The sequence below is a fragment of the Xylocopa sonorina genome, chromosome 11 (genome assembly GCF_050948175.1).
Source record: "Xylocopa sonorina isolate GNS202 chromosome 11, iyXylSono1_principal, whole genome shotgun sequence".
NCBI lineage: Eukaryota > Metazoa > Arthropoda > Insecta > Hymenoptera > Apidae > Xylocopa > Xylocopa sonorina.
Genome location: NC_135203.1, coordinates 3,362,075 through 3,385,080, shown reverse-complemented (window position 1 = coordinate 3,385,080; position 23,006 = coordinate 3,362,075). Strand labels below are relative to the sequence as shown.

Below are 23,006 nucleotides of genomic sequence, written 5' to 3'. Positions count from 1 at the left end.
TGACAGTTACAGAGTTGACGGCTCGAGCATTGTTCCACGAAGCCTGAATAAAACTAAAAGAACGCGCTACAATTCTACGAATCTTACCCTCAAAGAAATGATACACTGAAAGGTAAAATATTTGGCGGAAAACAGGACATTCGATGCGATTAACTTGAAAATGACTCCATATTTTATAGAAATATGTAAGCTAAATTCGTGAAAATTAATTAAGTGAAATCTGAAAGCAAAGTTGATCAATTTACAAATAATGTACACCACGATAAATCGTATAACAAATAAAAAAAATTACGTTATAGACGATAGAAACGAAACGAATGATCGAACGCGATTCGATTTATTTTAAGCCTATTTACCCGAAAGGGGTGCGTTTCAACGGTAACGTCGTTCCCTACAGGTTTTATGGGTTAGGAGAACTTCAAATTGAGAGTCACTGACGTAAATATAGGTACAGGGGTGAAAACAGGGTGCGCATTCCAAAGCCTTGGATCTAGGTATCCTCGCGCATTCATTCATAAAAATTCACTCAACCGCGTGGCTACTCCCACCGAGAGAATTGGAGGGTTCGTTTCAACCCCGATCAGTATGACAGCTCGGCAAAGTTAAAGGGTACTGCGCGCCTCGTCTTTTCAGCTCTCTTCCAAAGCAGATGATCGTTAATACTGTCTTGGGAGGGGGAGGGGGGAATGGAAATCCTTCCGTGCGTGACATACTCTTTTTTATAAAATTTCAATAAAAGTAATAGCTTCTTCGTATTTATTTAAAAAAGGACTAAGCATTGTTTGTGCCTTGAATTCAACAGGTAGATGAATCTCTGCTTCTACACTGTAACAACATGAGCTTCGGAAGAATTTATGAAACCAATATTTTATATTCAACGCCAAAAATAAGAACTGAATTTAAAATTTTACCAAAATTCAATTAAGCGAAAAATAAAATTGTCGTATCTACAATAAACAAAGTTGTAAAAAGTTAATTTATTACGTGAAATAATACTGAGCATTCTGTAGATTGAAATAAAGCAAAATTTCCCAAAAATCATTATCCTGAGGTAATACTAATTCCCCTTTAAGAAGAATGATATTGCTCGTAATCGTAATCGTAACCATAACGATCTCTACGTTCCAGTAGGGGCAGATTTCACCATTAATGTCTCGAACCTTAAAAGATCTTTACAACTCTGTACAGTGATACTGTAACTTTATTTAAATAAAATTGGCCTTGACTGTTAAAAGATGGTCCAAGCACACAAAAGGATGTTGTTAACAAAATGATTTTTGTGTGTCTTGCTATAAAGATGATTACATACAAATTTGTTGTATATAATTATTAATAGTTTCAGATTCAAAAAATTCTAGTCCGCAATAGTTTAAATGGTTTAACAAATTTCTATCAGAAAAATCGATGGAATTATGTCACGAAGGGTAGTAATACCGGTGGCACCCTCTTTGGTCGCCGCTTCAAGATTCGAGGCAACGCTACCCCCTTTATTGATTTCTTAAACTATGTACCAATATTACTTTTCTTTAGAGTAATTTATTAAACGCAATGATAACAATAGAAATACTAAATCGGAACAAACTAATCGTTACAAAAAAATGCAAATATGACGAAGAGTAATCTCTAGCGATATTTTCTACAAAACAAGATCTTATGCTACGTACGGAAATGATTAGTTGCAATAAATACCACCTCAAATGAAAATCATCTGACCAATTTTGTGCCGTTAGATTCATCTAACTAAGTTTGTTTAAATTTTATCTCACTTCTTCTAAGCTGATGCTTTTCAAAAATGATTGTTCTTGTGTCAGAAATAAAGAGACCTTCTATTCAATCTTCCATCGACTTTGTCTTATTCACAATCCTACGGAACCCCTTGGCCTCCTTCCGTTAGGCGCGCCGTTGGCTAAATAGCTAACTTCGGACAACTATCCCAATAGATTATGATTATTGTGGAGGAAAGCTCTGATTTATGCAATTATCATAAATTCAGTTCCGCCCACTACCTTGCGTATGCTCAAGACGCTCCGACCACGGTCCTATTCATTGGATTTCAATAGAAAATTATTTTCCCATAAAATATGCGCATACGTCAAAATGAAAAGCTATTCGTCACGTTTAAACAAACATATTGCCTTTTACATCTTACTTTTATACCTTGAACACAACCGAAAGTATATAAAATGATATTTTACCAAATAATGAAAATTGTTCAATAAAATCTAATAGGCTTGCATGATTCAAATAACTTGTATGGAATTATAATGAATTATATGAATAGCACGGCAATGTACAAGTATTTTATTGAAATGCACATGATCAACTTGATAATATCAAGTGGTTTCCAAATTTTCGTGCGAAATGAAACACCAATTAATCGATACCCGTAACCATTTACCCCTTTCTCGATCATTCATGGAACTAACTTACAATATACCGATAAGGGATGATTTGCAACCCCTTAGTAATCTACCTTACCGATAGATGTGACCTTCCCTTTGTCGGTATGCCAACAAAGATGCATCTGCTGGTATTACAGATGAAATAACTGAACCGTGGATTGATAAGCAGTTACCGATTGTACTGTCGGTAATTATCCAATTCGAATGATCATATCTCATTTAAAAAATAATAATTTAATTATCGAGTCTACTTGGTTGTTATGAAGGAATATAATCTATACGTGTCCTTTTTGTTACGCTAAAAAATTTGATTATCGACCGACAATCACGTTCAACGAAACAAGGTCTGACCAAAAACAACCCTTACTACTAACTGGTAATATTCCAAACTAAATTCGATAACATGCATTGATAAAGACTCCAACAAAGCTTTACTTATTAACAAAGAACCTAAATGGTTCAGTAATATTTCACGAGCACAAACGTGAATAAAAAAAAGCTACGATAAAAGTATTTAAATATTTGAATGTTGCACTGTTTTAAAGTAAAAATTACTATAGCTTGAAATGTAAACGTGCGTCATTTGTTGGGAAATTTTTGTACCCTAACCAAAAGTGACTCTTAACAGAACCGCCTATAACCACGACGAACTTAAGTATCGAACGTACAAACCATTTTATATGGTTAGAGGAAATTCCTTTCCTCTCCAATTACGCGGCTCAAACTTCGCAAACTTCGTCGGCGAATCTCGGTGGGAAAAGGTTTGAAACTCCTCGAGAAACTTTAAAAATCGTTATTTTACAGGGAAGCCAAAGCTTCCCCTACCGAGTTACGCGAATCCCTCCTTCATGACTCCCTGTCGGATAAAATGGAACGAAAAAGCAACAAAAGAGTAATCATGCGGCTGCAAAGGGAAGTTTTTCGATCAGCCAAAATAGATATTCTCGCGAGTGTTTAGAGTTATGCAAAATACTTTCGTCGAATTCGAAATCCTATTGTTTCGCAGGTTTGCAACTATTACAAGTAATGATCCTACAATAAAATAATTAATCACAAAGAGAATTAGACTAATATCTTTTAAAAACATGGATCTTTAGTACTGTTCACGGTATACAAGAACTTACAGTTCTCGTACTAATTAAGAAAACTGATTAGAAAACACTTTAATTGATTGCAGAACATGAAATAATCGAAATGAAGTAAAAAAAAACAATCTGCTCCGTTACTGCACAGATTCGAGCTTGCGTCGACATTTATACGAGTAATAACAAAGTCCCACGTGCAGAATGATCGATAAAAAAAAACCACCACTGTAAAGTAAAACGTCAGCAATTTATGCGGTTACAATGGTTCCACTTTACGTTCCTCGTCGATCCCATTTTTTTTTACCTGTAGAAGTCATTTAGTCGCTGCTCTTTTCATTTATTTCATGAGCGGGCTTAATAGTACGAGTAATTAAAACTTAACTCTACAGTAACAAAAGACACATCGTGCAAAACTTTATAACTTGTACGAAGAATAAGTATTAATATATATATCGTCTCAGAACTTTTCTGTAATAATGCGTTGAGCAATAACCAAATAATAAATTAATAAAAACCGTACTACTATAAATAGTACACGTTACTGTAACTAAATTAGAAACAACTTTTGCATACTTATTAACAGTAATTTAAGACAAATTTTCCAAAGAAATCTTGAATGAAAATATTTTCTCTTCATTATTAAACTTTTAAACATCGCCACTCATACCTTAGCGAAAAATTACGGCACGAGTGACTAGTATAGAGGGCAGACTAAAGGGTTTCAGAAGGAAAACGCTATATAATGAGACCAATCTTGACGTCAGAAACGTTATAAAAACGATCTACCTTTTCTTAGAATTTAAACAGTGAAAGCAATTAACTTTATATTATATCGCACTTAAAACGTACTCAACGTGCGTCTGTTTTAAAACACGTTACGATTTTCTGTTCTACGAGAATGTAACTTTTAATTCCCCTATGTATCACAGAATTTCCCAACATGTGGTAAGCGAAGTAAGCGAAAAATGTAATTGACCTTTATGCTCTTGTAAATTGAATAACGACCAAAGATTTTTGATGACTTATTCATGGTTCACTCACCTTTTTCGGCGAGGGATGCAGCACGGTTACCGGAACCTGTCGAGGGGTTGGAATAAGTGGCGTTTGGGTCGACTCCTTCGCAGAATACACCGGCAATTTTGTCTCTCTGTTACTTGGCAGCTCTAGCAAGTGCTGTATAGAATGATTCTGCCTCGTCTTCTTTGACGCCATCCTATCGCGGGGGCAAAAATAAAAAAGATAGCAAACTATTAACGTCGGTACACAGAAATGCTCGATATTCAATGGAACATCAAGTGATAGCAATCTGGTGCATTAGTAAACAACACATTAATTGCTAATAACATAATTACTCTGTGAATTATTCGTAATATTAATTGCCTAATGAAATTTGTGGACGGTTTCAATGATGAATAATGAAAAGGTGTCAAAGGGTATCGTCGTGATTACTGTAATTCCGATCAATGATTCATTTCTATGCCCGCTGTTTGTATTGAAAAATACCCGACAATTCGACCAGTTTACGCGGAACGGACGGCCGAATAAAATTCCCGGGATATTGTGCGGAAAATTTTTTTATTACGCTCGACGGTACGGTAACGCGGCTCAAGCATAAATTATAAACATTACGATTATCAAGGGTATCCAAATTTTAACGTGACGTGGAGGTGTGCGTAGATACACTGCTTTTTCCAGCGGCGTTGCGGGGCTGGATATCGGATAAAACTTTCGCATTTAACTTTTCCGTCCTGCAGGGGAAACGGCCAACAAAGCTCATCACCGGAAACTTTTCCGAGACAAAGAGGGATGAACGGGAGGCGAGAAAGATGGAAGATGACGCGCGCCGCGACGCTGACCACGATATAAACCTACCCCGCACGACCGTGTCGCCGCGACTGTAGCTACGTTCTCCAACTATCTGCATACAGATGTCCGTGTCCCCTGTTATTATAATTCTGAAGCGTACATGTTCACCTGGCCGTCGCGTATATTGAAACTCGAGAAATTGTTCAACGAATTTAACCGTTCTAGGCATCAGCATCGATCATTTAACTGTTGCACCCTTTATACCCCACGACAATTGATTATTGACGAATTGATAATCAATTGAGAATTTTCTTTTTCGAAACTAGGTCAATTATTAGAAAACAATAAAACGATTTCTGTAAATAAATATTGATCATACTTCAATCTACATTCTGTATTATACATTTATAGCAGAGTTCAACGAATATTATTACCTAATATCGTACACTATTGTTAATGATTCTGACAGGGTGATATGAAAAAGCAATAAACGTAAAGAAGAGACAGACACGAATTAATCCGACTCTAAATTGCACGGTTCGTCTTAAATTCATCTTTAGAGAAAATCTCGTTGAAATAAATCCTTTATACTCTCCAGAATCAAATGAATATCCTTGAAAGAAGTAGCCATGAAATAAAAGGGGATGATGTTATTACAGAAGTCTCGAATTGCGTTCCAACGGATGGTTAGTCAGTTCAACGAGCGACTCACTTTTGTCGTCATCTAGAGCGGTTTTCGAATTACAAACACACTCGGTGAAAATAGTATACGGTTTCCACGTCGCGTGGAAACGTGGGACGCGGTCGAAAAGTAATGCGTTTCAATGGCTCAAAGTGAGGAGGAGACCACGATGTGCGTGTGTATGTGCGTTTAAAGTTGACTGCACACTTGCTGGTGGTGGATCGCTCGGCGCGTTTGTCGGCCAGAAGCAGCAGCAGCAGCAGCAGCAACGGCGGGGTAACTCACCCCTTTAGCCGCCGCGAAAGTTTGTTCTCTTCTGTGTTTACGCACGCGCTAGATCGTGCACACACGCTCGACCAAGCGCACTTACAGGGACGCATGCCTATGTATGTGGGTATTACGACCGTGACCTTACCGGCCAAATTGGAATAAAAACGCTGGAGGATGTGTCGAACGCGATTACCTTCGTCGCGGTCTATTCTTTACACCATATGCATCGGATTCAAACTCGAGAACAGCGATATCGATGTCGTTTGAGAGATAGATCTTGGGAGTAACGCATCGTTGCGTTATCATACTCGTACAAAAAGAGTAATTGAATTTTTTCGTAAAACTTCCTTTTACATTTAATATCTGCGCTAAATATTTAGTTAAATCCTTAGCTTGTTAGCTTGCTAGCTTGCATTATTATTATTGAAAAAATGAAGGGGAAGTATAAAATTATCCGGTTAGAGAGGCAACGCTTTTGTCTCGACACAAATTTAATGGCTGTAATACTTAAAACGCACGCTGTAGTAGATACTGCCAACTTTTATCAGACGCGTAAGTAGTACGGGATGATATATACGGTATAAAAATAGACCGCAAGGATAGATAGACATTAAAAATCTCATTTCCTTATGTAGACGCGCGTTGATCATTTTCTTCTTAACTCTTGTGTACTGTACGAATTAATTTAAATGAGCAGATGGAAAACATTAAACGCGAAGTTACTTCAAATTATTGTATAAATCTATCACAATAATTACTCGCCCAGGCAATACAAGCTTGATTTCTGTACACATTTTAATTCAATCACCTAGAATCCAATATGTTATACACGCGTAGGAAACCAAATATCCATTTATACACTTCCGCAGTAGAGATGAAATGGATATTGATTTTTGTAATTTCAATACTGATATTTCGAAACAAAGTAGAAACCCGCGGTCGTTTTTGCTCGAGCACGTCCATGCTTTCTTACTCAAAAAACTTTTGGGCAACATCTATACGAGTAATTAATTGGAATGCTTTTTGAGTAGCTTTTTGAATAGCTTTTAAACATGCAGAATCACTGTTATAAATTTCTCGAATTGAAACATAGAGTTCAAACATTCTTTGCCAAATGATAAACCTAATGATAAACCAAATGCTCAATCTCTACTTGCACACCATGCAATCGATGCGAATCAAAATATGTATTTAATTCCTTATATTATGTAGTAAAACATGTTTTCCTTTGTAGCATGAAAATCTAATGAAGTAATAGAATGTAATAGACACATAATTTCACAATTGCGTTAATAAAAGTGGCTTATGATGAAACAATTTGGATGAAATAATTAAAGCTCTGCGATACGTAAATAAAAGCAAAAGGTTTTACTCCGATATATTTTAAAATTTTCGTTCCGCGAAAAATAACATTTATAACATGCAATTCGCCAAATCAAATTTAATTATTCCCTTTTATTTGCAGCATTGTGCTGCAACCTTGCGTAAATATTTAACTTCGATTCAGCGCCATGTAATATTAAAACTGTTCTTTATTAAAAACTATAAACAGAAATGAATGTTATTTAATTCGGAAAAAAAGATCATTACAGTTACTTAGATCTGTCACGCATATTTATTAGGCAAAAATAGGACAGAAGCTACGGAACTAAGCGAATTTGCGGGAAACTGCGCAACGAAATAAATTTTGAACGAAACAGGGAGAACCTACCCCTTTCCCGTTCTTCTCTATTTCCCTTCGATCAATCTACGGTAGACGTACAATACACGTATTACAACCACACATCTTTGGGCGCTGTTCGAATTGAAATACCAGAATTAACTAAAGAATTATCGATTCGAACGGAAACGCTTAATCTGTACACCTTCGGTGTGTAACATTAGCATTTTATTAAAACTTTTTCACCGTATTATTTTCTGTCAGTAATCGATACGACTTGATCGCAACAACTTTTGCCCAGCGTTCGTTTAATTTTATTTTTAACAAACAACGTTTCCGCCCTATATTTCTCCGCTCGAAAATTATTTTATAATGTGCAGTATAAAACTACATTATGTATCTCGCAAATGATGAAATTGATATCTATTGCCTTCGTTCCCTTTCTTCCGTCTGTCAGGCGTACATCATGGATTCGTACGATTTATACAAATTCGGAATTTAAAATGTGTTTAAATATCGTATCAATATTTTGCCGTGCAAACTCTGTCCGGTATTATTCACGAAATTTTTCTGCGAGCCGGTAAAAAATTTAGGTCACAGGAAATTAATGATGCTGTAGAATCTAGCTGAAAAGCTCTACAATTGCTTCGAAATTACGTGAAAGCGAAGTATTTCACAATATTGGCTAAAGCGTTAACGATTCGATTCGAATGACTTGTATCTGTTCCCAGGCTGGTATGTGTTTTCCGCGTTCATTCTTCGCAATCGCAATAACAGATAAATGTTGACTGTGTATATGCCATTAATCTGAATTTTATCCGCTGATGCTTTCGGACGTTCGAATTAAATGATATACATAGTGTTTCTTAATTAACAATTAAAACGTTGTCTAGGGAACAAAATTTCGTGCCACAAACCGGATCGGTTTTGAAAAAAAAAATTTACTGTCCTCCACATTAATTGGTAGCGTGTTTTGTATTAAATTCCTGAATACAATGAAGCGAATAGGTATCGTATTCCCGATAAAATAGTTGCGACGCGTACAAAATGAAAGGGCCGTTAAATAACAATTACTCCTACAATAATTATTACGTAACTACACCAATGGAAATATATATTGAAAAGTAAAATCGTTATTATTCATATCCCTCTTATAATTAGCAGTAGAAAAGTATTCTCATACTATTTCTGTTTTAGTCGTAAAAGATCATTATCTTAGCCAAATTAAGGTGGAGACCAATTGCTTTATCAACGATATTGCTATGAAGATTGTGTGCGGTATATGGATTGGGGAATGGTGTAATAAATATCGCAGGGGATTGTTCCAAAAATTCTGTAGGCCATCTGCCAAAGGAAGTTTTGCTATTTTAAAACTGAATTTAATGATAGCCACTCCTTTAAATTCTGTTGGCAAATTTTATAAGCATTTAACGTACCTAACGTACTTACAGAAACAACGTCTAACCGCTATTATAAAACCAATAACGCAATTTACAACCGTTCTAAGACCTTAGCACGGTGCTGCACCCCCAATAACGTCACGAATTCCTACAAAGTGAAACCTTATCGAACATCTACCCCGTTAGAACACCATTCCACACGAACGGGCTAACAATTAAATCATCCTGATCGTATCATTCATTACACGACACAACGATAAAGAAAAGAAAAAAAAGAAACCAAAGATGAAAGCAGCCGAGGATAAAATGAAAAAGGTAGGGGAGAAAAAAGAGCCGAAGGGGAGGGAGGTGGCGGAAGGTACGTATTTCAGTCATCCGGCCAACTTTTGCAAGTTTAATGCCCGAGCGCTCGAGTAATTTAACACGACGAAATTAACTTTTCAGTTTTACCAAAGTTTCCTGGCAACTTAACCACGTCCCCGCGTCCCTTTCCAACGTATCGGTGGTTCTCGCTTCTTCTGGCTTCTTCCTCTTCTTCGTCTACGACGCCCACCCCCCGGCGTACCGGCACGGAACACCCCGAGACGAACTTTTAAAGCGCTCACCGTGGTAACAACTGCGTGGCTTAGCGCGAGCTCTACTCAACTATAATTCCACCCTTAAGACCCGAAGTTTACGACGTAAACTTCCTGGTAGTCGCGGCGCGGGGGGTGTGTCAGCCGGGGGCCGCGCTGATGCCGATACTTCGATTTCGGCGACGAGAAAAACGAAGATCCTCGCCTGGACGGAAACTAGGGGGTATGTCGATGTTCAGCCGAGGCGATATCGGAGATTTGTGCGCGAAAACAATTGGATGACCCGGCGGGAGAAACTCTCGAATAAGCAACGATTATACGCGCCCTTGCAAAACGATTGCTCAAAGATCGTGCAGTTGGCTAGTCCCTTTTCTTTGGGAGTGGTGTCACGTTTGAAAATTAGAAAACTGCCGCGACGTGTCGCAATGCAACATTTGTGCAAACGTAAACTACTATGGAAGTCGGATGAATGTATCAAGATGCATACATCTACAGATTTTAACGAGCAAAGTATAGAAAATGGGATTTCAGTGAAGAGGCGATTAAAATCTTGCTAAACTACCATCTTATTACGCGAAACTGATCCAGTTATGAAAACCGTTTGTCCTTCGAGAGGTTCGAATAAATAAAATTCTATTACGTAATATTAACTTATTAAAAATTGTTAATGTTTCAATTTGTCCACGAATTATTGTAGCCGAGGATGGAAATTTTCAGAGGAATGTGGTTCGAGAGAAATATGATATTTTACACGAGATTAACGTAATCGTCTTTCTAATTAAACAGACTTGAATATTTAATCTGCAATTACGTAGTTACCTATCCATAAAGTCAGCACTTAGTTTTGAGCGACAGTTTTCAACTTGAAATCGACATTCCTCCTGCGAGGTGGAATTTATGATTAATCGAGGGTGTTAAATACAGAGTTGATTCATATTTTTGTGAGATCGTGCGAAAGTATTCGCGAGAAAATTGACTGAGAAGAAACCGATGCTTTTTGCACAGGTTTGCGTAGCTATTATACTCGCACGATTGACTATCTCTTACTTCCCATTCATCTGTCCCGGCATCCGCAACTTCTCAACGATTTCAAGCCTTTTCGCCGAGAGTCAGCACGAAAACCATCGAACGGATACCAAGGCTTGAAATATTGTATCCATTGCTCATTCCGAAACGTCAGTTCTTCCGGTAAACAAAGCTTTTAATGACCACGAGTGCACATTTGACGCTTTCACATTTAAAACCGAACAAATGACCATTCTGTTTCAATTATCAAGCATTACCACCACATATTAAATCAATACTATTTCATGTCCTTCTTTGCAATATCCAGCGCTTACTTTTACTTAATTATTTTTACATTTTCATACAGCTAGTACATTTATCTTTAATTATCGTGTATTTTGTATTAGTACCGCTTAGTATGATACATAATTATACCCATTTAAATAATTAACGTGTCAGAATCGACGTGTACGATACTAATAAAGTATTAAAAATATTCTCGTTGCGATGAATATAAATTGTAAACTAAATTAGAGTGAAACAATTCTCAAGCTGAATTAGAATTAGATAGAATGGGATCAGAATGAAACGTTTCTCGAACTACAATTTCTCTGAATATCAGTTTCACGGTAGAAAGTAAGTTGGTACGAGAATAGAAGACATACAGAAAACACTTGAATTTGCGGTTAGTAAGAAAACACATCGATCGAACGACATGATTTCAAGTTTCGTCACTATTATTCATTCGCCGAGTCTTTGGTAAACGTGCCCTCGATATAAGAGTTTCGGGGTTTGGAAGAAATTGAAGCATCAAATAAGTTCTATACATGCACGAACTTTGACACAGGTCAGCAATTTCTTATCAAATTTTTATTTACTATCGAAGTTACGGGAAAGCTATTCACCACGAAGTTACGAAAGGTATAAAATTACGTTTGGAGAACTTCCACTTCGTTCTTTGCGAGAGATTTACATCTTTATAACTGTCTGAAAGAAACATTTTCCCTCGCTTTGAGAAACGATCGTTATTAATTTACTTGCTTTCCACGCTAGCTTTGCACGAATTTAGGTACAAATGTTACAATGAGAATACTATTCGGCCGATGTTTGTCGATTTCTTAATTTCTCCCCGGCGATACAAATTTCAAATACGTGACACGCCAAACGAGTACGTTAAACGCAACGGGTGCACGACATTTCAAATCCACGCGACTTATTTTTCGTAATGTTCGTTGTGAAAATATGCTGAAACGTCGAAATTCACGGGGCGGTACATTCGTTGGTAAGTGAAAGAGTACAAACAGAACAAAACTGTAACGTTATAAATTAAAAACTAAAAGAAAACACTTTATTCGCGAGAAAAAAGGGAGTCAGACATAAATCGTATGATAATTTCGACCAACTGTAACGCGATTCTCACAACCTGAAAGGCCATATTTCGTCGCATTAACACGAATCAAAATTACTAGCCAAAAAATATAAATCGTGCGAGGAAAATAAATAACAAGAATCCAGATATTTTGTTAACGCGTTCCTACGGTTCGATAATTCAAGAAACCCGAAATTAATGCTATCGTTCACCGTAAATGCAGTCTCGTCCTGAAGACACGAAGAGAAAGAAAGATTTACAATTTCTTCGACTGCTACGCGATAAAGACATTCTCGTGACCATTTTCTAATAAGCATCGTCCAACGATAGATGTACCCTTAGCATATATAGACGCACCTAACGAGTTCCTCCTCTGCAGAGACGCTGGCCATTGTTAATCGTAGAAGAATACCACGTTTACTCTTTTCGTGGACCGAAGAAAGGGTGCACCGGGAAGAAACATACAAAGCGATAAGGGCTGAGACTCTGTTGGGCAATATTCACGCGTATGGAAAAGGGGAACTAACAGCTACGAAACACCGGATTAACCTCTGGCCGCGTTCTTGTGAGGCGCGGCGCGGAAACAACAGGAAACATCCTGGACTACGACGACGTCGTTGACGACGACGTCAACCTCGACGATGAGACGCACGCGCGTGGAATTGGAGTTGAAAGGCCTTGGACCACGCTCCGGAGGATTCCAAAAGCCCCCGGCCAACAGCCACTTGGCGGAATTCGAAGCACAATGCCAACAACGCGGAATTACACCGCGGAACCGTAATGATAGCGGCTTAATTAGTACCTCTCTACTTTTTCATGCATCGGACTCCATCCCAGGTGCTACTAAACGGGGACAGGATATTATATAACGCGTGTTGAAGATAGAGAAAACTAACGGGGCGCCCATTGTCCTCCTCGGTCCCGCGCGTAACCCACGCGTTTCCTTGTAAGAGAGCCTGTTGGAATAATCGAATAATCGTTCCTCGCGATGAGCGTGTCACGCGTCGCGTTGATGAATTATCGTTTGACGCAACGTAAGGCGGGCGAAAAGATTGAAAGAACTTCTTACGTACGGTGGCCCCCTTTCATCGCGGTTGGAATAACAGCCTGACAGACTTTTAGAGAAGACATACCGCGCTGAATAACCACTGTTTTATGTTCATTTATAATAAAGAGGAGAGAGGATAGCTAACATTTCATACGTATGGGTTCCACAATTTCGTTAAATTGAAAACATGACGTTTCATGCCCGCAGGAATATGCGAGGTTCTTATTCAGAAAAATTACTGAGCGTAATTCGCGCCGGTTTTTTCCTCAAAATCATTTTGGCTCGTATACAAGGAACGCTTTCTATTCTTCCCGGTATGACATAGATTTTTAACAATTACCCCTGGCTGGTACGATATTTCGTGTAGTACCGCGAACACGATGTCAAGTTTAATGCCCGATATCTCGTGCTTCAGCTCATTCTTTTCGAAATCCGCTGGTTCGGGTTTACCGCCGGCAATTCATTTCTAGCAAATCGTCAGCTCTCGAAGGATGGGTTTAATGAAAAATTAGCCCCAACCGGGGGTATATAGGAAATAAAGAGTAACGGACTTTTAAGTTAAAATCAAATAACGATTAAACGGGAATTAAACGGATAGTTAAATGCCACGTATAATGCAGTACTTTGATACGTTTAATTTTATAAAAAAGTTTTATGTATACTCTCGCATACGATCCACTATAAAAACCAGACGAACGATATTCATAATATTATAATGGACTAAGAAGTTGTAAAGTGTAGAACGTACCCGTGAATGTAAATTAAGAGAACTTTAGGTGAGAAACTCAACACGATTCATTCACGATGCATTTACCCGCCACAAAACGCACTTCAACTGATTTAATACTTATGAACCGTAGACGCGGATACGATCGCACGTGTTACATTTACGTATGACAACGCGAAAGAAACAATCGTCCCGTTGTGCAAGCACAAAGTTCCCCGGTCCTCGATCAAATCCGCGGAACTACAGGAGCGCAAAACTTTTCGACGCTCATGAAACTTTCGAACGTGTGACCGGCGTGTATTGGTAAGTTCGTAGGGGAAGGGGTGAGCTCACAGAGGATTAATCTCACATTGAGTCTGCGCGCTCCGAATCCCGATAATCAAAAGCGTTGATACTCTCACAACAAGCTACGTTATATAGCATCTAGTAAATGATCAGCTGACCTATTCCATCCGGGAGAGGAGAGTAACACGGTATACGCGAGGACACTCGACGGCGGATCGCGCAGATTAGAGAACGATTTCCCTACCCCCATTTGTCGCACCGAATCCAATCTTCGGTTACAGATTACGGACGAGCTAGCGAACGATCGTAAAATCGTTTAACGAACGGGTCCGTATAGTCAGCTTCCGAATTACCGCGCAAAAGTTTGAACGGCGCTTTACAGTTGTAACGAGGAGCGACGTTCTCGAGATCAATCAAAACTTTCAACGTCAAACTATCCAGTCGCTGGTATTTAATTACGGTTCACGAACAATTACGAGTATACGTACGTGGTTTAGTTGTCGGAAACTGATTGTCACGATCCAGCAATCCTGATCGGTCCGAGATACTTCTCGAGCATGGTATCAACCTGTCCACCGTTGGTCGTCACAATTAAACACGAGCACCGATGTAAACAAACCGTTCGTGACGCGATCGTGCACTTTGCGTAACATCGTAACGGAAATTACAAACGTCCTGCTCTCGCAATCCCTTGTTATCCCGCGTCACGAGTTACTTTACGATACGACCATGGTATAGCCCTTTCGAGGAGAAAAGAAATCAACGTGCGATCGGTGGGAGGGTGAAAAACATAATCGCGGCGATCGCGTCCCGTGTCCTGTATCACTTAACTCATCCCACTATCACACCGTAACACGCGACACGTTTATCGCTATCACGCGCGTCCAGCGTTACCGACAGAGCAAACTCGTTACTAGGTTAGAATTCGCTGAAAAGGGATCCCCGTGAGCGCACGATGCTGGAAAGCGGTCTCGCTTCTACCCTCCCTCGATTCAGGCTCCCTTTACCCTCCCACTTCCTATCGCCGCTCGTAGTTTCCAGGATCTCGGGAAAACTTTGCTGGAAAGCGGCAGGCGGCACGGGCCGGGTGGGGGTTGACAGATACGTACACCCCATCCAGAGTTTCAGTAGGGGAAACAGTTCCCCTCTCCAACCCTCTTTGTCTCTGTGTGTAAGCATGAACGCGGTAAATAAAAAAGTTTCAAGTCACTCGCGAATCCGCCGGGCAGCAATGCGCAGGAACCAAGATGGCGGATTACTTCGCAAAAGTTTGTCGGAGCACCTACGAATTCCCGAACGGCACCCACCGGCGGAAGAAAAGTATATACTTTGAAGGAAAGTTAGCCCCGCAACAAAAGAGATTGATATGCGCTTACACGGAATAATATCCGGGCTCGACGCTTCGCGAAATATTGTAAATTAACCGCGAAACAGGCGGTATCGATGAACTTGCGGGAAGAAAAACGATTACCAGTAGTAGAGGATCGAATATGATCAGACGGACGCGTACCGCATATTAAGCGACTGGGACAACATGGAATTACTTTAATCTGTTGCAATGGGAACTCGTGTTCAATGTACCACGAATTGCAACGCGAGTTACACGATTATCGTAATTTGCTAAACGTTGCGTTTGCGTTATTTGTTACAGGCCAGGGAGTTCTCGAGAAATCTTCTTTACAGTTCCGCGTCGTAACTTTACTATTGGATCAGAATCTTGTTTGCCATTTCATAAGACCTAGGGACACGAGTTCCCTGAAACTTCCTGCATCCAGGATACAGAAGTCACGCGAACGTGAGTTACACGTGGGGTGAACATCGAGAAGAGCGCGGCACAGTTCGAGTGCGGTACAGGGAGAGCGCGACAACTGTTCGACGCGAGGAAGCGTCAAACCGGATCGTTTTCGTCAAGCCGGGATGTTGGACCGCTGAAACTTGTAAAGTGCATACTCTCGATACATGCGATGATTCCCTCCTCATCGTCGGAGGCTGTCTATTTGCGGAGGTAGCCGTACCTGGTTGCCTGCCGCCTGCCCTCGTGGGAGTCAGCTAAGGGAAATCAATATCTCACTAGGGGTAGAGAATACGAGAAAGAGAGAGATGAAGTAGCGAGAGTAGGAGTCGGCGAAGGAAAAGCAGGAGAAAGAGAAGGTAGAGAGAAGACGTAGGTGGAGGAGGAGGAGTAGGTGGGCATAAGAGGTGGAAGAGGGCAGGAAGTAGGAAGGAGAAGAAGGAAGGACGCAGTCTCGCGCTCGACGACCTCGCTCGCTCGTGGCCTTCCGCGGCCGTAGTGCCACGCGTGAACTCGAGTACCGCGGTAGCAGGCACGCGTGCAAGTATTACTACTCCTGCGAGTATATCCCTCACTATCAAGTAGAATGGTACGCAATTGCGGTATTTATTACCGGCCGCGTTCAGTCGGTCACACACGCCAGCACGGGCCGGTCTTTCCGTCGGTAGCGCGTGCCGCGTGTGTTCGTTCTTTCGCGCTAGAAACCGGCCGTCACACCGCGCACGCTACCTGGACAAACACGTTACCCCGCGTGTGCAACCCCGTACACAGCCAGTTCGTTCCAATCCTGTCGGCCGCTTAGCGGGAACTGGAGACGAAAACCTTGCCCGCACCGCGTTGCCGTCCTCCGGATTCGCTCCAAACTCACTCTCATTCTCTACCCCCTTTCGCTCCCTCGCTCCCTTTACCCCTTGTACTGCGTTCTCGCTCTTCTTGTCCTCTTTCTCTCTTCACCCCTCGCGCTCGCGCCCCGTTCTCACACTCCGCGCGCTTCTCAGCGAAACTTTCCCGGCGTCGGGACACGCTGCTACCACCACCACCACCACCACCACGGCCGCCGCCACCGCCGTCCGCCACCACCGCCGCCAACGGTACCAACACCATCGTCGCTACCCTACCACCACCGACAACAGCCGTGCCCGTTACCTTCGTCTTTTCAACGTTTACCAACACCGACAACGACATTCTCTATACATCTATGACGTTTCTCCACCACCGGATCCATCCCTCCTTTCATTCCAATTCTCCCCGGTTGGACACCGGCTGGTTTCTCTTTCCTTCGCGCATCCCGCGTTTCCTTCTCTGGTTCTCCTTCAAGTTTTACCCAACTTTTCCAACCCCCACGAGAGCCACGGACAACGTCGACGCTGCCGCGACGACATACGTTATATCCCGCGCACGCGGATCTTTTCTGTCTTTATTTCCTTTCGCTTGCTAACTTGCCGGTTCGCCCGTTCGCTTCTTGTCCTGGGAATGCGCGTTACAGTCTAAAGTAGAAAGCTCTCACGAACATTCGCTAACGCTACAACACCTCTCTCTCTCTCTCTCTCTCTCTCTCTCTTTCTCTTTCTCTTTCTCCCTACTTTTTGCTCTTTCGCGTACACACTCTCTCTCTTTTATTCCCTATCCTTCTCCATCCATGTCTCCATTCGTGCACAAATGGGCCGAACTTCGAGAGGAACTATGAAACGGTCGTGTTAAGCACCGATTCGAAAACTCGACGACAAAGCCAGCTTAATTCGTGCCTGTACTTTTTATGCGAACGTTTCGAAATCGCTCCGCAATTTCACTGATTGCAAGGCTTTGAAGTGTTGTAGATGTACATGATCGACGTAATTTCCTGGGCTCGTAGCGTTAGCCGCCTCGTTTGCCACCTCGTGCAGCGAGCGATATAGATTTTGCTCTAAGGCAGTAGGTCGAGACGCGTTGGATCAGACATTAGTACACAACTATGACAGTGACTTATCAGAGTCGGATATACAGCGACAAAGCATTTGACGAGCATAAATTTTGAGTGAACGCAGCAGATTGAGTACGCTCACGGCGGCAGATTGGTTTCCATTATTGATGTTACGCGTTATTATTCCTAGTACGTAATACGCCGAATACAAGCGTCTTACTGTGTTCTATAATCAACAGAATACAATCAAATAGAGCACGTCACGAAACGAGAAAATCTTTCTCGGCAACCTATTAAAACTTTCCTCGGCGAACTAATCGATTTAAATTAAACTTCATACTCCTGAGAATCCCCCACTGTTAGCCGTGAAACATTTCAGCGCATGTAAACACTCAAGTCTAACTTTCCTGACAAGTGGAAAACTTCTAATCATCAATTATATCCATTAATGACTAAAGTCAAAAACCGAGAGCAAGGTAAATGTAGAAGAAATTAATCTGAACGAAAATTCATACGATTTGTACTAACGACTATATCTCGATTAATTAATAACTGAAAATGTCGATGGACGTTTAAACGATAGCAAGAATGTCGTTCCCAAGTAGGAAGTCGAGGAACAGCGAAAAGCCTTGTATCCACACCTTCCGCGTCGGGATACTTTTACGTGTGAATCATAATGCGGCAAATCTCGTAAGCCCGAGCAACTGCGTCGGACAAGAAAGCGTCTATTGTAGTGTGTGCATGCCTTAAGCAGCGGCACGCTTCGATAGGGGTGGAAAGGAGGAGAGAAAACGGGGTGTGCGCGTGGCCGGACGTCGTGACGCCTGCGTCAATCTGCGATTCATTGCCCTGGCAACGGCGACGCTCACCGTCCTGTCTTTTTCTCTTTCCCGCTGAGCTCAATCGTCGTTTCACTTATCTCTTTCGACATACGGATATTCCCATTTTCCTCTCCTACCGGCTTTCGTCTACGTCCCACTCGCCGCGTTCCACCGCCGACCCGTCCCAACGCTCCTTACCCTCGCATCACGGGAACAAACCGTCGAGGTTTCTACGACGTAACAAGTGGATATCCTCATTTCCTACACGATCATTTCCCGTGCCTGTATGTCTTTCACTGTCCTCGCGGATTTCGTTTCTTCTACGCGAACTCGATTCGACGCCTTGTTCAACGTATCGTTTTTCGATAATCACGCGCACCCCGTACGATTTTCGGCTCGATACCGAGCCAATGGTCTTAATTCCTGAAGGGCGAGAGATTCTTTTTAATAATGTTTATTCGAGACAGGTCGAGGAATTAATGGAGATAGAATGCGTGGTAATCTTGTTTTTAAACAGCGCGAAATAAGAAGTTATTCCGTCTCATTCCATACAAAAAAGACCCTTCAAACCTTCAAAAGGAAATATATGTATATATATATATTTTTTTCGTTTAATAAATTCGCGAAAAATGTCACGCGCTTTTTCTATGGACCAACGGGCAAACTCGACACCTTTGTATTTTTCACAATAAAACTTGTACTGGAAAATGTTTCAGGCGCGACAGAATTCTAGTAATTAAAATTCAGTATTGTTCCCTGAAATTGTTTGCTATTTTAACGAGAACAAAACGAAAGACTTTACGAGTTACAAAAAGATCGCATATTTCACGGTGCACCCCTATGCTGCTGGATAAGCGATGCGTGACCGAAAGGAAAAGAGGAGATTTCCAAGTCTGCCGAACCAAGGCCTGAACCATGTTACCTTTTTATCGACGAGAAGACGAGGCTAGCTGGCAAAAAAGCATAACTTCCACTTTCGAGGGTATGCTTAACGTTAGGTCGATTTAACCCTTATCTGCTTCGTTCGCATAAGCGTTACAGTTGAACTACCATGTCACGATTTAAGTAGAACAATGTACATTTCTACGTACAAATTACGTTTTCCATAAATGTAAAAAAGTTAGTAAACGCTTTTGCGCGTGGCTAGATTGATAAGTAGTTATTGAATGTCCAATATTCGTTCCGAGTCGATTTGACCCGTACAGTGCAGAAGGATCAAACACGCATGCGGCCGCGATACCTACTTGCAGCGGGCTTGAATAAATCTATATGTAAACGGAAACAGTTTCCTTACGTTCGCAGAAGAAGAAAATTTGTCCAACTAGTAACTCCTTTTTCCATTCTATCCAGCACTTTCTACTTTCATCGATTGAATAACGAAGCCCCCCGCGATCCTTTTATAGTAGATAATGTTCCCTGTCATAATAACTTCGGCGTCTCTAAATGGTACGTATATCCGTAATAAATTGTTCTTGCAAACTTTCTAGATGGCAAGCCATATAAATAGTCTCGCGGAATCTTCCCCCGCTCCGTCCGTTTCCTACCGACCCAACTTCACCCCGAACCAACCTCAACCCCCCTTCGAGACGTCGCTATACTACTCTTAAAGATGCTTTTCATTGCACTCCCACACGGTAGAATCCGATCGATGCGACTGTCCCGTTCTAGCTCTGTGTACTTGCCTCCGTTCAATGTCCTCCTCCAACGAACCGGACCTCGAATCCTACTATACGCATTTTCCATTGTGTATTTCGCGACCTTATCTTCCCCCGTTTCTCCGCTATCCTTTAAAACCTCTGTCTCCTTTCGCGTTTCCTTCTCCGTTGGCTCATTCCTTACGAGCAAATGCGAGCTTCGATTTCCACGGTAAGAATAGATGGCTGTGGATGTGGATTCTCTTCTCGCGGTTACTTACTACTCAAAAAATCATTCCGTGAGAAAACTTGTTAAACCGTCTTTACCTCTAACGCGGTGGTTTCATCTAACCACGCTGGTCACGCTGGCATACCTACCCCTATCATTCCGTTTCCCCCTATTTCTGCGACCCTGTTAGCTGCGTTTTAATCTTTTTATCCGGCTCGTTTCTTTGCCTCCATTGTTACCACTCGTTACGGTTTGCATCGACTTAATTGACTTTTGCTTTGCTTCAATCCAGAGGGATCCCGTCGCTGAGATCGTAAACGTGCGCGAGCGTTTATATATGTGTGTATGTGTATACCTGTGCGCGCGCGTAGAGGGGAGCAATTGATATGTCGGGAAGTTTATTCGAGTATCGGCGATCAACGATTTGAATCGCTGAGAAACTTAATCGATGCAAGGGAGGAGTATATTTAGAGAGATATAAACGACGAGTGCTCGCGAGAAATATTTAAATAACTCCTATTAATAAAGTATCACGGACGATTCTATCGAAGTCGAGTGCTCCTTTGACACCTTTAATTGACACCGTCTAAAAAGAATTCAAAGCGGCCGCGGCGAAACATCTCGCACCTTTAATTGTATCAGAGGCGTACTCAAAGGATCGTTTGAATCTTGCGCCTGGTTTTCAAGTGCTGCGGCAATAATAAATCTGGCGGGACGTATAACTCGTAAAGGGGTGGGATATAATTTTCGCGAGCTAAATTCATGGGGACTGCCTATTCATTTCCGGCTCGAGAGACTTTGTGCCTCTTTCGGTTTACCGAGAAAAGTTTTGCATGCGCGCTGAAAGTTTTCACCCGCAATTACTTGAGTATCTAAACTTGCTGGATAGTAATAAGACTTTCTTCTATACGTCCCACCTGCTTGCTTGAATTAATGAAGTGAAGTTACTCCTACTTATTAACCGAAGCTTTTCGTGCTGTATCGATCGAATGAAAATAGAAAAAGTTAAATATTCTTTACATTTAGCCTCCTTCTATTGTAGTCTTTCCTTAAGTTCGAAAAAAAGATCAAATACGAAAATTCGTCAGGTATAATTCGACAACTATATGTATATATATATATATATATATGTCTCAGATAACTTATTTCATAAACTTGTTAATTATTAGAATGAAAAGAATAGAATATATACTTTACATGTATAATAATTTTCCATCTGGTCATATCACCTGTTTTGAAACACCTTATATATAATGATAATTATATGATATATAATAGTATAATTCTTTGTACGTATATTCTATTAATTATTATTACAATTTGCAAAGAAACGAGGGGGGCAAGAAGTAAACGTTCACATAAGAGGTAAGTTATCGAAACGAGTTTAAGGAAGCTTTCAATCGTTAATTCGCAACCTGGAACCGGTCCAATCGTTGCTCCCACAATTCATCAATTCTTAAAGACACAAACAGTCATGAATGAGAGGAAGCCAATTGCAAACAGTTGATGCACGTAGTCATGAATATCAGGGAACATACGATATAGTAAAATATCTGATTGTCTTCCTGAAATCGCTTAACAGCACAACAAAAGAGACAATGCGACTATAGAGGGAACATAAACATTGCTAAACGAAGGCAGTGTGCAGTGGTAGTAACAGTCAGAGTATTCAGCTCGAAATTTACGAGGACAAAAGTCTCAAGCGTGTAACCACAGTATTTCATGTCGAACAATGACGCAATACCGCTCAGAATAACGAAAATTATTAGTTAATTATTTAATAGTTAATGAAATACCTAAACATTAGTGAAAAGAGACATCTTTTAAATTACATTTGCACACTATAGTTTAAGTAAAATTTGTTTACCTAATATACTTGCAGTATATTATACAACTCTCCCTCTGTTGAGAATTGTAATAAAATATATATTGTTTTACTATTTTATTTACTATAATTAAAACCAAAAGTAGAAAAAGATGGATATACTTGATAAAAATGTAATACCGTATTCTGCTTGAATTCGTCAGTTCGGTTACAAATAAAAATCGGACGGAACATATACAATAATTGCATAGAAAGATAAATAAAAATAGAAAAACTTACTGAAGCAGAATTTCACGTGAAGGAAATGTAACTTCTTGCACTGGATTCCTCAGCTCGTAACACGTGTTCTTTGAGCAGCGCCTAAAATCATACACCAAACATACGTCAGTACAGGAATCGATATATGCGTGCGTTTACATTCGTTACGTTTTACACATGGATTCCCATTATGAATTAACTTTGCAAACATACCACGTACTAAGTACTCGACA

General features: G+C 40.6%; 1 protein-coding gene across 1 annotated transcript in view; it reads right to left on the bottom strand.

The window, feature by feature from the left end:
- LOC143429396 (uncharacterized) overlaps positions 1–14,982 on the bottom strand; it is a 294,531-nt gene extending 279,549 nt beyond the window's left edge. Inside the window, exons 1-2 of the mRNA XM_076905024.1 lie at positions 14,803–14,982; positions 4,529–4,700 (exon numbers count right to left, since the gene is read on the bottom strand). Coding sequence (XP_076761139.1) covers positions 4,529–4,699 — 171 coding nt within the window. The 5' untranslated portion in view covers position 4,700; positions 14,803–14,982. The remainder of the gene's footprint in view (positions 1–4,528; positions 4,701–14,802) is intronic.
- Positions 14,983–23,006: the final 8,024 nt, after the last annotated feature.